The sequence below is a fragment of the Ceratotherium simum genome, chromosome 6 (genome assembly GCF_057802395.1).
Source record: "Ceratotherium simum simum isolate JZ-2026a chromosome 6, ASM5780239v1, whole genome shotgun sequence".
NCBI classification, from domain to species: Eukaryota; Metazoa; Chordata; class Mammalia; order Perissodactyla; family Rhinocerotidae; genus Ceratotherium; species Ceratotherium simum.
The window spans coordinates 60,714,861-60,729,935 of NC_141905.1; the positions used below are offsets into that span (position 1 = coordinate 60,714,861).

A 15,075-nucleotide genomic window follows, 5' to 3' on the forward strand; every position below is an offset into this window, starting at 1 on the left:
TTGAGATCACACATGATCACTCACAGTGAATGCACACTCTCAGCAGCAGTGCAACACTTGAGACAGGTGACACCAAAGAAAGCTTTACCTTTAACTGCAGTAATGTTCATCAAATCAACCAACCGATATAGAAATTCTGAGAAAGGACACTACAGAAGCCATATTACCACTTCTCAGGTAATCCAGATCCAGAACCATGGCTTTCAACAGTCACTGACCACAATCACAGTAAGAAACACATTTTACAGTGACACCCAATGTAAACACCTAACACACCCATGTAAAACAAACAAAAGTTTCACAGAATGATACTTAAACTGACCACACGCCATGCACTAAGATTTCTTTTCCTATTCAATTCATTTTATTTAAAATGCTGGTCATGATCCACTAACATTGATTTTAGAATGCACTAATGGATTTCAACCCAATCTGAAAAAATATTGACCCAAAAAAGCAGGCATAGAATCTCTCATCCTTCCATCTCTCAATGCCACCACCACCACCACCACCACCACTAAATTCATCTGCTACCTTGCTTTTACTTAGGCCATCCCATCCACTAGAAATATCTTCCTTACTCCTTTCCCCCCTATAAATCCTATTAATTCTTCCAGACCTACCTAAAATCCCAACTCAATCATCGTCGTTTCCACGCAGACTCTCTTGAAATGTTCTCTAACTCTAAACTCTTATAGTAATAATCATCCAATCAATTCATCTGTCAATTAATACTTTGTGACATCTATTTTATCTTGAATTACTGTTCAAATCTTATACCTGAAATCCTTTTTCATAATCTTACTGAAGGCAGGATTACTCTTACACTGATTTATAACCATTACTGTATCTTAATAATGCCTCACACATAGCAGTACAACGATTTTATTTCCTGGTAAGAGCCTCAGCTTATCTGCTCCCCCTAAGAGTTCAGAAGAAAATGTCACCCATGGTAAGTTAGAAGAGTATTCTATTTTGGCAGACACCTAAAGTCAAACTGAGAAAGGTATTCTATAAATCACCATAGCACTTTAATTAAATAATTAATGAATTAGTCCAATGAAAGGACAATTAAATTCAAAGCTCTCAAAATTCCCAGAGAATTTCCTAGGAAAAGGGCTTACCTGTATGGTGAGGCCTGGGGCCATGACGTTTAAATCTTTCTGCAGAGCTTGCTTCAGATTTTCATCTATTTGATCTGTTTTTAAAGCCGAGAACAACAGCTCTTGTGATACTCAAAAATTTTTTTTACATTGTATTAATATTGAAACAAAACCAATCATTATTAGACCTAAAGTTTCCTTAGTACTATTCTTTTACAGAGCTTAAACTGCTTCACCTATATATGAAAACAAATATATATGTACTTAGTTTTCCTTTTGTATGAGAGAAAATATGACGAATTATCAAAGAAATTAAGAAAGATGACAAGCAGCTAGGCTAAGTTTATCCAATAAACGGAGAAGTTAGGTCTCTAATATCTTAATTCAGTGTTGTTACTTAAAATGTCTTGATCCTCATAAAAAAAAAATTTCTATCTGCAGTCAATTTTTATCCAAATCCCCAAATAACTAATTTCACTTCCATGGACCTCTGCCTATTATTTTGGATTTAAAAAGAGAGAGAGGGGAAAAAGAAAAAAAAAAGGCTCATAGGAAGGTTTTTGAAGCACACAAGAATCGACAATAAAGATGTCACTTCACTTGGCTTTGTAACTCATGAATTTTCTATCCACCTCAACAGTACTTTCACCATTATTAAAATGACCAGTGACGTAATAAATCAGGACAGATCAGTTTCCTCATGCACCACCCCAGTATGTCAAACACCAATGAGGAATCAAGATTTCTAAACTGATTAACCAACCCTATGCCTATCTCTAAGAGATTCACTAGGAATCCGAGGAGGGAGAAGTAAGCAACCATTAGCAACAACCCAAACCTTGGTCAGAGCTTTCACTATCACAAATGAAAAGTAACTTGTACAGAAAAGAGTTAACATAGCAGGCCTGAAGCTGTGATCCTTAGAAATGCCTGTTTGCAAGCTGGCCCTTGGCTGTCACCTGGGAACTTGGAGAGGATTCCCACTATCTCCAGAACTGATAAGAATGACTCACTGTACCTAAACTGTTTATACAAACAACGTGGTTTATACTAAACTCCTGCTTTCCTTCTGGGAGTCTGGAATTTTCGTATGTGCTAGGCAGAGGGTGCCTACATGACCAGCCCCCAATAAAAACCCTGAGCAGCGAGTCTCTAATGAGCTTCCCCAGTAGATAACATTTCACATGTGTTGTCACAATTCAATGCTGGAGTAATTAAGTGTATCTGCATGACTCCCCTGGGAGAAGACTCTTGGAAACTTGTGGCTGGTTGCCTTCTGACTTCACCCACATGCCTTTTCCTTTTGCTATAACACATCTTAGCTGTGAGTACAACTTACAAACTGAGTCCTATCAGTCCTCCTAGCAAATCTTCAAACATGGCGGTGGGTCTTGGGAAACTCCAAGACACAGACTTCTAAATTTCCCCAAATTATCTATTAAAATAGCAACAAAGCTAATTTTCAGTAAGTTATCATAGTAAAAACAGAATATAGTCTGTAAGTAATGATCTTTTCCCAATCTCTACCAAGTTTTATATTGTGCATTTCAGAAAATGGTTATCATTCTTAAAATATCTGAGTAACTATCTGCTTAATTTAATCATAAGAAATTTAAAACTTAAGATACAGAATATTCTCAAGACAACTGTTCTATTATAAATTCATAAGAAATGCTCAAATAGCATAATTTTTATTAATAATATTATAGTGTTGTTTATGGATACTATAGTATAGTGGTTATTTACATATCTAAAACAAATAAGACACTTACCAAACAATTCAATGTAAACTTCTTGAAGTGTGTGGGCACTGCAAAACTGGTTCAGTTCATGGTGGATTTTATTGAAGATTAAGGTCTTGTCATAATCTGCTGTGTAGTTCCTCACAATATCAAACACTGAAGGAGAGGATAATCCATGTTTACCTGTGTATCTTCTAATTCAGCCAATGTAGAAGTTACAGTGACATAATATACATGAGGAAAAGTGCCAACGAAATAGTGAAAACATGAAACACAACTCACAAACCTTGATGTGCTCCTCTTGCTCGATATTCCATATATTACCACATATGCAATTCTAATGGGCAAACTTGGAATTCCATACTAAGGAGAGTATACATTATCTTGGAAGTAATAAGGAGCTGTCAAAGCTTTCAAACAAGGGCACAATCAATCAGATTTGTACTTTGGCAGCAGTGTGAAGATGAATTGTGAGTCATAGAGATCAGAGGCAAGAAAGTATAAGGCAATTACTGCAAAGCAAAAGTTTAGCTAAGAGGTAAAGAGTGCCTGAACTAAGTGAGGAACAGTGAGAATAAAAGAAGGAAGCAGCTGCGAAAGACCATTTCCAAAAAGGCAAATTTTAAAGACTTTAAAAAAAGACATCAAGGGCGGCCAGCCCCATGGCTTAGTGGTTAAGTTCAGTGCACTCCACTTCAGCAGCCCAGGTTTGCAGGTTTGGATTCCAGGTGCGCACCTGCACCACTTGTCAGCCATGCTGTGGGGGTGACCCACATACAAAATAGAGGAAGATTGGCACAGATGTTAGCTCAGGGCAAATCTTCCTCAAGCAAAAAAAGAGGAAGACTGGCAACAGATGTTAGCTCAGGGTGAATCTTCTTCAGCAGAAAAAGAAAAAAAAAGACACCAAGCTAGAAGGGAAAGAAGCTAACATTTACTGGGCCAGGCTTATGTCAGGCAATTTACATATACTAGCACTTAATTCTCACAAAAAATCTCCTAATTTTGCGCAATAGGAAACTGAGAAACAGAGAATTTCAGAAATGTGCCTAAGGGCACATACTAGATCATGCCAGAACCTGTGCTCTACCTAAAAGCACGTGCTCTACTTATTAAACCATGCTGGTTTCTCTTTTCAGACCCAAGGACTTGCTCTACTGGCCTTTCATGGAGGATATTAGATGTAACTGGATTCCAGATCACAGCTGTTGGACAGGCCATCAATAAATACTTGCTGACTAACTCATTTGCTTGGTCATTTCCAAATGAATTGGTGATCCAGTAGTTTCTCTTTATCTCTAGCTAGAGAACCAGCAATCTCTCTCCCCTTCTTCTATTTTTCCAATCATAATCCATTCTACTGATTTGTGACCACTTGACAGTAACACAGCTTGCTCTGTGCTCTGAAATCCTTTTGCTATTTGTGCCTGTACCAATGACATGAAATATATAGCATGACCTTACATTTCAATATACATTTTTTCAGATTGGTATCGTGCCTTTTCAAATAAAATAAAAACTCCTTAGGGCAAGGCTCTAACTTCACCTTTTTGAATTGTTTTTGCTGAAAACAGTATCCTGTACATACTAAGCTTGCCAATTTTAATAATAAGGATAAAGATAAAATAGCAGATCTTTCAACTGAAAGCAGGGTCTCAAAGAGATTCAAGTACACCCATGTTCAGAGCAGCACTACTCACACTAGCTAAAATATGGAAGCAACCCAAGTGTCCATCAATGGATGAATGGCTAAACAAAGTGTGGTATATACATACAATGGAATATTATTCAGCCTTAAAAAGGAAGGAAATTCTGACATATGCTACAACACAGGTGAACCTTGAAGACATTATGCTAAGTGAAATAAGCCAGTCACAAAAAAAAAAATACTGTACGATTCCACTTACATAATGTACTTAAGCATAGTCAAAATCAGAGACAGAAAGTAGAATTGTGATTGCCAGGGTCTGGGGAGAGGGGAGAATGGGGAGTTATTATTTAAAGGGTACAGAGTTTCAGTTGTGCAAAATGAAAAGAGTTCTGGAGACAGATATTGGTGATGGGTGCATAACAATGTGAACGTATCTAACACCACTGAACCATATACTTAAAAATGATTAAGATGGTAAATTTTATGTTATGTGTATTTTACATTAAAAATAATTGGGAAAAAAAATCAAACAAACAAAAGGCAGATATTTCTTCAGAACTTCTAATTAAGTTTTTGATTTGAATAGTACCCACTCCATCTCGGTGGGTTTTCAGCTTTTACCAAGAAAATGTTTTCCCCAAACTGAGGACTTTCAAATAGCTTTGCAAGTTACAGCAAATCTCAACTAAAAAAGATTTTTCTATGGTCACAAATCAGTGTGGCCCAGGAACTGATCAGTAATAGATTTTTAGCATGTAAGGAAATCATCTCTCATCCTGACTGGATAAAAATGTAACTTTCTAGAAATAATCAATGACCATCTTGTTCTTTAGAAACACTCAGCTCAGAGAAGAGTAACCCATACAGTTGCAAAAAGTCAACTCTTTCCAGGACTTGTGACCTATTTCTGCCACCACCCTCCAGAAATGGAAAATATTCCAGTGATTATTTTTTTATATATACCAGAAATGAATGAGGTCATAAAACTTTAAAAGTACCTTTCTATTCCTCAGGGAATCTCTCAATTATAAATACTCTCATTATAACTATAAAAACAACAGAATAGATGGGTACCATACCTGCACAAGGGGCCAACATATTAACCACTTCTATTCGGTCAATATAGATCATGACCCCACCACTAAAAACAAAGAAATGAAAAAAGTATGAGCCAAATACAAACCTACTATAATCTCAGACTAATCCCACAGCATCAAACATATCCCATCTGATAGAAATTTAGAAGGAAAATCTAAAGACATATACTACTGATTAAAATGACTCCACTAAGGGCTGGCCCCATGGCGTAGTGGTTAAGTCTGGCACGCTCCACTTGGGCGGCCCGGGTTCTCAGGTTCAGATCTCGGGCACGGACCTACACCACTCACCGTACCACTCACTGAGCCATGCTATGGTGGCAACCCACATATAAAATACAGGAAGATTGGCAGAGATGTTAGCTCAGGGCTGATCTTCCCCAAGTAAAAAAAAAAAGAAAAAGAAAAAAAGAGGAAGATTGGCAAGTGATGTTAGCTCAGAGCGAATCCCCTTCACACACACAAAAAATGACCCCACTATTCACTACTCAAATGACCCTACACACACACACCTGGCTCCTCTCATAACCAAAGGCTCACCTCTGTAACTACTGTCATCAAATGAGCTGACATGAAGACTAAACCTATAACCTAGAGCTACTTAGCACTTTGCCCTTATTAACTGAAACCAACAGCTAAAGCAGTACATTTCTCAAACTTTTCCATCAAGAAACCAAGTAAAATGGAGAGGTATGGACGTCAGCCACAGGCTGAAATTCTTCTGGTTTTCTTCCTTATCTTAATAATTCATCAAGAGTTTTAATCTACTTTTTATCTGTATTTATTCCAATATGGAAAAAAGAATTTCCTCCCAAACCTTCAAGTAAAATTGACACTCCATAAAAACAAGTCTTGTTAATTAATGGCTTCCTATACATCCTGGCCTATCAGTACAGACCCTGAAGGGTATGTGAACCTCAATTTAAGATACAAGAAGTCAGAGATTTTGAAACTAAACAACTAAGCCTTCCTACCAACTTAAAATGACATTTTTTCTGATTAAAAAGGGTAATATCTGCTCACTGAAAAAAATCTGAGAAACATAGGAAAGCATGAAGATGAAAATAAAATTTACCCAACTCTCATCAGCTGCCAATTTTGAGTCATCTCAAAAGAGAATCCATAAAAGAGTTACAGATAGACCTAGGGAGCACTTGACATCAAATATGTTAACTTAGAGGGAATCTGCTTCCTTTTTAAAAGCATTTCTGTCCTTCCATAAGATGTCAAAGCCTCTTTCATAAGCTTGTAATATTGATATTTTAGTCATTTAAAACAGAGCACTTAAAAAATACCTTGAACTTTACATTCTTCTTTTGATTAAATTCAACGTACTGACTATACTCTAGAAATAATTTGGGCCTTGCTTGCCTGTCTCTCGCTACAACTCTTTAGGGCAGTGATTTTCAAAGTAAGGTCCTCAGACCAGCAGCCACAGCATCACCTGGAACTTCTGCTAAAAATGCAAATTCTTGAGCCTCATTCCAGACCTACTGAATCAGAAACTCTAAATTAGATAGCATTTAATACTACAGATGACAAGAAGGTGAGATGATTTCATTGTAAACTGTTATTGAGCACCTACTCTGGGTCAAGCGCTGGGTTAGGCACTTTATATATACTAATTCTAACCCTTACAATAACTCTGCACGGGAGGTCTTATTACTTGATTTTTAAGAGGAAACTAAGCTTAGAAAAGTCAATAAAGGCATGTGTCAGGGCAAGGAGTATATGGGAACTCTCTGTGCTTTTCTGCTCAATTTAGCTATGAACCTAAAAGTGCTCTAAAATATAAAGTCTAGGGGCCGGCCCAGTGGCGCAGCAGTTAAGTGCGCGTGCTCCACTTCGGTGGCCCAGGGTTCACAGGTTGGGATCCCAGACGCGCACCAATGCACTGCTTATCAAGCCATGCTGTGGTGGTGTCCCATATAAAGTGGAGGAAGATGGGCAGAATGTTAGCCCAGGCCCAATCTTCCTCAGCAAAAAAGAGGAGGATTGGCATTGGATGTTAGCTCAGAGCTAGTCTTCCTCACAAAAAAATAAAATAAAATAAAGTCTATTTTTTAAAAAGTCAATAAAAAGATGTGGCAGTGCTCATATATGAAGTTAGGTCTGCCTACCTTTATCAATGACATCCTAATGGCTCCTAAGGTGGAAAGGTCCTATTTGAGAAAGGGCTTTACTCAAATAATGCTCAGAAGAGAAATCCCCCTATTTGCCTATTTGAAAGATGTTTAAGTGATCACAGCTTATGAACAGAAACTCCACCTGAACTAAAGGGAGGTTGGTAAGCAAGGGGAAAGCTTACCTTGTTCCACATGGCACATTTTTAACTTCATCAGTTTGCAGTGTTGTCTGGGGAGGAAAAAAATCTCCTCAATACTCAGGTCACACATTGTCAAAGAACTACTGGTCCCAGAGGAAAACCTCTCGAGAACTGCTGAGCGGTAAGTATAGGAGAGCTCCATCACAATTTCAGTCCCCAAAGATTACCTATCAGAGTAATTTCTTTTTGTATCCTAATACATATGAAAGACTTAAGACAAAATATTTTATAGCTAATGTTTGAATCAAGATGCACTAGGAAAGTTCCAGTGTTCAATCTCTCAGAGTCCCTTATTTGCCTGAAGCTGGCCTGGGATTGCAAACTACATGGTTTACCCACCAGGATACTACTGTTAGGACTTGTGCTCTGAACTTTGATTCCACTGCTAATATTATTGTTTGCAAGGAAGGTAAAAGATACTTATTACATGCATGCAAGTAGTCTACAACTCTAAACGTGCCACTGAACTCAACAGCAACCTTTTTCTCCAGAGCTACAGTCAATATTTTAGTTCATGCCCTAGAGATCTCTCAAATGGTCTACTCAATTTCCTTTTTAACAGAAGTGCCACCACCAGCATTGCTGCCTCCTAGTGAACCAACAATATGGTACTTAGTTACTCTGCCCCTGTCACACCTTTGTTCAGATCCAGAATGATTCTCTATTGCACTCTAAGGCTTCCAACAGGTGAGCACCTAATGAGTGTATTCTGGACACAATGCACCTTATTAAGCACCCAGCAACATATTACTTCATGGAATACAAAAGAAAAAGGAAGCATGGTCCTTGTTTCCAAAGAGCTCACAATCCAACAGAGGAGATAAAATCCTTACAAAGCAATCCATAACAGGTACAAAACAATAGCGTATAAACTGAATTGTTATACGTATTAAGTGACAGAGAGTAAAATAAGTTTGAAAAGCTCTCTGAGATGAAATATTTATAAGCCAAGTCTAGAGGGGTAGATATAATAACATATGGGGTACAGGAACACCTTAGGTTCAATAAATATCCTATTCAAATACACAAAGTTGAGGACAAACTGCATATAGGTGACAGGAAGTAGACCGGCTTGCCTGGAGCAGACAGATATGGCAGATAGGAGGGGCGATACAGATGAGAGTTGAAATTGAGAAGAGAATATGGTGATATTAGGTAGAGGGCCCTGAGTGTCCGCTGAGGGGCCTGGGCTCTCCCTAGTCCATCTTATATATAGCCACAAAATGAACCTTTCAAAAATATGTTTTTTCCTTAGTTCCTTTGCTCATATGTGATGCAGTTCTCATTATCCATCATATCTGGAGGCAAGAAAACAGCTGGAAAGCTAAAGTATTATTTATTTAGGTTAATTTAGTAAAGGCCATGGAAACCGAAAGCTGTCAACCCAGGAGACATAATAGATGAAGGATTTGATAACTGGTTGCATATGAAATTCCAGGAGGGAAAAGAAGAGACTATAACTCTAGGGTTGAGAGATTAGGGTAATGGTAAACATGAGTGACAGGTTCTAGGTAAAGTGAGGGGAATTAATGAAGAGATTTCAATTTATTTTATTTCCTTCAAAACATTAACCAAATTCAATTTCCACATTCCACATCAACTTTAAATAAAATATACATTCCTACTTAAACCTATAGGATGGATATTCTCTAGCCAATTTTCAAACCAAGAACTAGGAAAGAGTTCAAATGTTAAATCTTCAATTTAACATCCTATCCTCATGTACTTTTATACTTCTTTTATATTATCTCAAAAATTATTTTCCCAGTATGAATATTTTTTTAAGTCTTTGGTTATGTTATATATACTTTAAAGGCTGAAGATGTACATATTTCTTTAAGCACAGTTTTTTTTCTTTACATCATATATGGGATCTCACATTTCCCAATATGCTTCTTATATACTCCTTTCAATTGCCAGGTTTGTTAAGCCATTTGTTTATATAGGCTATGTCTTTTTTTTTTTATTTATTTATTTATTTTCCCCCCAAAGCCCCAGTAGATAGTTGTATGTCATAGCTGCACATCCCTCTAGTTGCTGCACGTGGGACGCGGCCTCAGCATGGCCGGAGAAGTGGTGCGTCGGTGCGCGCCAGGGATCCGAACCCGGACCGCCAGCATCGGAGTGCACGCACTTAACCGCTAAGCCACGGGGCCGGCCCTAGGCTATGTCTTCTAATGAGTTCCAAAAATTCCTAAAATTTATGTCTCATAAGGAGAATTTCTTAAAAGCGTTTTATTAATACAATTCTTTCCTAGAATATTACTGTTTCATATATATAGAAAGAACATTCCTATTTAGTCACACTGGCTCGAGTATTTAATTTTTTTACAGATGCAAAGTACGTTAGTTTATACTGAAATCTTTTTACTAATTTCATTTTTATTTCTTCTAAGTATGATAGTTTATCACTATATATGTGTGTATATATATACATACACACTGTATATTTGTTATATATGCAATTAAACTCTAAAATCTATTTAATGTTTATTGCTTGTATCTCTTTTATACATCTATGCATCGGTACGACTCAACATACTAAGCTCCAAGAAGGCACAGACAGATTTGCCTGGCTTTGAACAAGATCTAAAAAAGCCCCTGATCTCTAAGGGTCTCATGACACCACTGATAACATCATTATAGACTGTATGAGCTGTCAGTGAGGTCATGTAATTAAAACCCCCTCTCTTTCATGGAGGAATAACTGAAGTCTACAACAGTCAAGTGATTTTTGCAAAGTCATGTAACCAACTGGTGGCAGAGCCTGAGTCAGAACCTAAGGCTCCAGGTTTCTGGCCCCATGTTCACTACACCATATTGCTTCCTGAGAAATCAGCTCAATTTAACAACTTTTACCACAAATAGAAAGGTCGGAAACATAAATGTGTTACAACCCCTGCCTTCAAGAAGCTTGGAGACTTTCTGGAAAGAAAATACACACAAAAACTTAGAAAACCATACAAGAGAACATTATCAAAGGAAATAAGACCAAGGGCCAAAATTTATAATAGACTTTATAATACAGAAGAAGAGGGATTTGCGATGAGCCTTAAAAAGGCTGGCAAGATTTAGACAGGAGAGAAGGAATGAAGGGAGAGATGGTGAGAGAAGAGGTAACAGCATGAACCAAGGCAAGAGTGAATAAAATAAATATGGGAAAATAATATGGAAATCAGTCTGACTAGAGGAAAAACACTACATTTCACTTCAAAAGACAAATTCTTGCTCTAAGCCATTTAAAAGGGAATTAGAAGGAAACCTGAAGGATTGAAGTATTCATAACGAAACTCGCACTTAGCAGGAAGCCAAGACTTAAATTACAAGACTAAACACAGCGGATTTTCCCAAGTCCTGAAAAATTAGCGTCAGGTAGTAGACAAATTTCTGAATCCAAAGATTTAAGATCACACTGAGCTTGCAAAAGTAGTCACAATCCAATCCTGTCTTGTCATCTTGTATGTCAAGAGATATTTACTAAGTGTCTCCCATGGCCAAGACATTGTTCTCAATGACCAGACACTTATTTCAAACATTCTGGGATGCTGTCAAAATAGAACATTCACTAAGGTTCCACATAAAATTGTGCTTAATATCCCAGGCAAAAATGTGAGGCAACAAAGCTGTGTATAAAAACTCAGATCCTCCATGTTAGCAGTAGCCCAGCAGCTTGCCTCTATGGAAACCAAACATCATTCTAAACCAAGTAATCACTGGTGTGTATTTCTAGTTACGTTCTGAAGTTCTGCTTTTATTTTGACAACAGCAACAGAAAAGCTGCTGCATACCACTATATAGATGGGAGAAGTCAGTCCTTCCAAGCTGCCTAGCTCATACCTCTAATACACTTCAAGAGAGTGAGGTGGTTCAAAATTGTAACTTGTGTTCTGACAACTGTACTAAGAACTTTAACTCTGCATTTAAGTAAATACCACCATTTGCTTAGGCAATAAGGAAATCCATCTCCACCCACAAATGTGGTAACTGTTCCTGTCACACCTGTCTATCCAGTGTGGGAGCTTCCCTAGGAATCACTCACCTGCACAGATCTGAACGTGGTAATGAAAGGCAACATGATGTGATAGCCTGGTCCACTGGGGCTAGTTAGCAAAGCTCCTCCCCTGCAAAAAGATGTTTCAATTTGACAAGATTATAAAGAGAGAAATTCTCTTTCCAAATCTAAAATGCTGTAATAAATATTCACTCTTACTCTTGCTACTGACCTACTAAAGCCTTCCTAATGAGTTACTCATGATGAACAACTGCTGGTCCCTAAAATATCTGCCACACCTCAAAAGGTGAAAAGATCAAATTAAACTGCTGACGTTACACCTTGTTTCATAAGCTCGACCAACCACACCTCTGGGTCTCCAGCACCACTCTCTGGTACAAAGGATTCTCCTTGGTCTTTAACCTTCTTCTGAGAAATACTTGTGAAAAAAATTCTAATGGCTCTCAGTTGGTGTACTTTAACTGTACATAAACCAAGCCAGATCAAAACATAATACATTTAATCACCAAGTTGAAAAAAGAAGATAAGGCAAACTTTGAAGGAAGGAGAAAATTTCTGAGGCTCGAGATTCTTTTAATTTACCTATAGGACAATTAAAATCCTGGGGGCATAAAGTCTCTATAAAAACAACAATAACAACAAATTAGCAAGGAAAGATGAAGGGTGAGGGGATAAGACTACTAATAGATAAGATATAAGAGTGGACTTGTTCACCAAATTCTGAACATGAGAAATACGAAAGCACATCTTGGAAATTACAAAAAGGAGGTATTTTGGGGGCAAATATAAAAAGTCCTATTTTACATAGTGAATACTAAATTCATAGAACTTAGCTTCCTATCTCAAAAATATAAATAGGCTTGCAAAGAATTCATAACAAATAATTAAGAAAAGATGAACTGCTTGAGGTCCATCCCTAGTTCTTTGACAGCCATATCTTGAGATGTTCCTTCCTTGATTTTACTGTCAGGAAGACAATGCCGAACTAGATGGAAATATAGACTAATCTGTCAATTTTTATGCTAGACCTCCATCTGCTAAAATATACTACTAAAATTGTATTTGAAACTAGCGCTTCACAGGGAAGACCGTTTCTAAGACTCAGGATGGATCTAAAAGTAGAAACATCAGTTTGGGGGGATGATGAAAACAAGCAAAAAGTTGAAGCTCTCTCAAATACATCATTATCTCAATTTCTCCAAATTGTCCTCTCCATGTCTATATCAAAAGGAACTAGTGGAAACTATGTTCAGGGAAAAGCAATTTGAGCTCAACTAGAGAGCAACACATTCCACACCATTCCTTTCCTCAGCTTGAAAAGAGGATAGGGTGGGAAGAGGGTGGCCCATCAATGCTGTGCTTCCCTCTCTCAAGTTCCAGGGATATAACAATTGTCATGGTCATCGTGGCCTTCTAGGCCAAAACCAGACACCAGTTTTTGAAGGAAAAAAATCTAAAGAACAATCACAAACACGACCAGAGTTTCTAAATAGCATCTATAACTGCAAACTAAACGCCTGTGTAGTTACATGGAATATAACAATGATTTATCCATCTCTTCAGCTACAAGTGGAGTGACCACTGCCTGCCTTCTTCATTTTTTCTACAAATAAATTAAGTTTGCTGTCTACTAAGAATAACTGTAGGGAGTCTTAACCTCTGCACAAAATGTACATAGCGCTAAAAGTGTCCAACACCTGGACAGTGCTCTGCAAAAGCCTGCCTCGGCCCCCATACTCTCTCAAGGGCTGGGACGAAAACCGCTTCCTAAGACTGGAGAGAGCTTCCCCGGACGCTGCAGAGCGAACAACTTCCTAGAGTGCACTCTACCGGGAGTCCCCTTTCTACCTACCTGCTCTACAACCTGAGCTGACTCCACATGCCGCTCACCTGTAGTACACAGCCAGGTGTCCTTCCTCGATCTTGTGGATGGAGGCGTAGAGGAGGACAACCACCAGACCCACCACTGCAGCCACCAGAACCCGAGCTTGAGTCATATTCATCCTTGTTCCTCCTGGATGAGGGTGGAAAGGACCCCCACCCCGTGAGTGACAGGCCCACCCCCGCCAGTTTCCACCCTCTCCCTCCGGAAACCTGGCGCCCTCCCGCCAGTCGAGCCGGGGAGTCCTGTGCCCCTCTTCTCATTCTTCCCTCTTCTCGGAGCCTGCTTTCCCCTCGCCAACCCCTCCGCCCGAGGTGGCCCGCGGGTCGCCCCTGCTCGGTGAGCGTCGCGACACCCCGTCTCCCAACGGCCGCTCCCCCCGGGCGAAAAGCACTAACTGACAAAAGAGCCAAGCGGAAGGCACAAACTGAGAAAAGGGCCAGCCGCACACTCCGCTGGGAGGCCGACCCCTCGGCCGTGCCTCACGGATCAGTGACGCATCGCCCCCGCCCACACGTGCAGCCGACTCCAGGGCCGCGCCAACCGCCAACAGCCGGCCCCGCCCACTCCCCCAGCACTGCGGCTGCGCGGGCACGCACGCCGACGCATCGCTCGCTTCGCGACCGGAGAGACGGGGAGCGGAGGGGACAAAATTCTCCCAGCTGTCCGTCGCACAATCTCCCGCGAAGGTACGTGGGCTTATCTCTGTGCACTGCTGGTTTCCTGCTCCGGAAGAGAAGGGAAATTGGCAATCCAGAGTAAGCAGGGAGGCAGAGCAAAGGAGAGGGCCTGTGGGATAAGGAACTGGTTGGTTTGTTCTTGTGCAGAGATCCACTCCCTCACTCTTCAGTGTGGTAGTTCTGTTAATTTGTCCTTTTGTGGTTTATACTGACCCCCACTGTGGAGCAAGCACGTGCTTCAGGTATGGGTTCTGCACTGAATTCAGGCGTGTGGGGGATCAGAATGTGCCACCCCAAAAGGTGTCTCTGTGGCTTGATTAAAGAACAAAAGAGGAAGAAACTTTGACCTTCCCCCTAACTGCCTAAAAGAATTTGATAGAAGGCCTGTTCCAGGAAGTAGCTAATATCATAAGATAACTATAGTATAATATAAACTAGGTGTGATAGACAGGGAGGAACCTAGCAAGGGCCATTTAATCAAAGTCCTCTCCATCTCTCACTGTCTTTACAAGGCACCACAAACAATTGTTTACCAAACATTTACTTTTCCATCTCCATGTGAATTGCCTTCCTTCCCTTTGA

At 39.4% G+C, this 15,075-nt stretch overlaps 1 protein-coding gene across 7 annotated transcripts in view; it reads right to left on the reverse strand.

Annotated features, from left to right (window-relative positions):
- Positions 1-14,349, reverse strand: part of ERLIN1 (ER lipid raft associated 1) — a 35,620-nt gene extending 21,271 nt beyond the window's left edge. For 5 of the 7 annotated variants that reach the window (XM_087432445.1, XM_087432444.1, XM_087432448.1 and 2 more), the window contains exons 1-7: positions 14,212-14,346; positions 13,822-13,945; positions 11,959-12,040; positions 7,902-7,948; positions 5,576-5,637; positions 2,876-3,001; positions 1,125-1,198 (exon numbers count right to left, since the gene is read on the reverse strand). In XM_087432445.1, the coding sequence (XP_087288571.1) occupies positions 1,125-1,198; positions 2,876-3,001; positions 5,576-5,637; positions 7,902-7,948; positions 11,959-12,040; positions 13,822-13,934 (504 nt within the window). In that variant the 5' untranslated portion in view covers positions 13,935-13,945; positions 14,212-14,346. Of the gene's footprint in view, positions 1-1,124; positions 1,199-2,875; positions 3,002-5,575; positions 5,638-7,901; positions 7,949-11,958; positions 12,041-13,821; positions 13,946-14,211 lie in introns of all 7 variants that reach the window. The other 2 variants (XM_087432443.1, XM_004427945.3) reach the window with 2 other exon arrangements.
- Between the last annotated feature and the right edge of the window lie 726 nt (positions 14,350-15,075).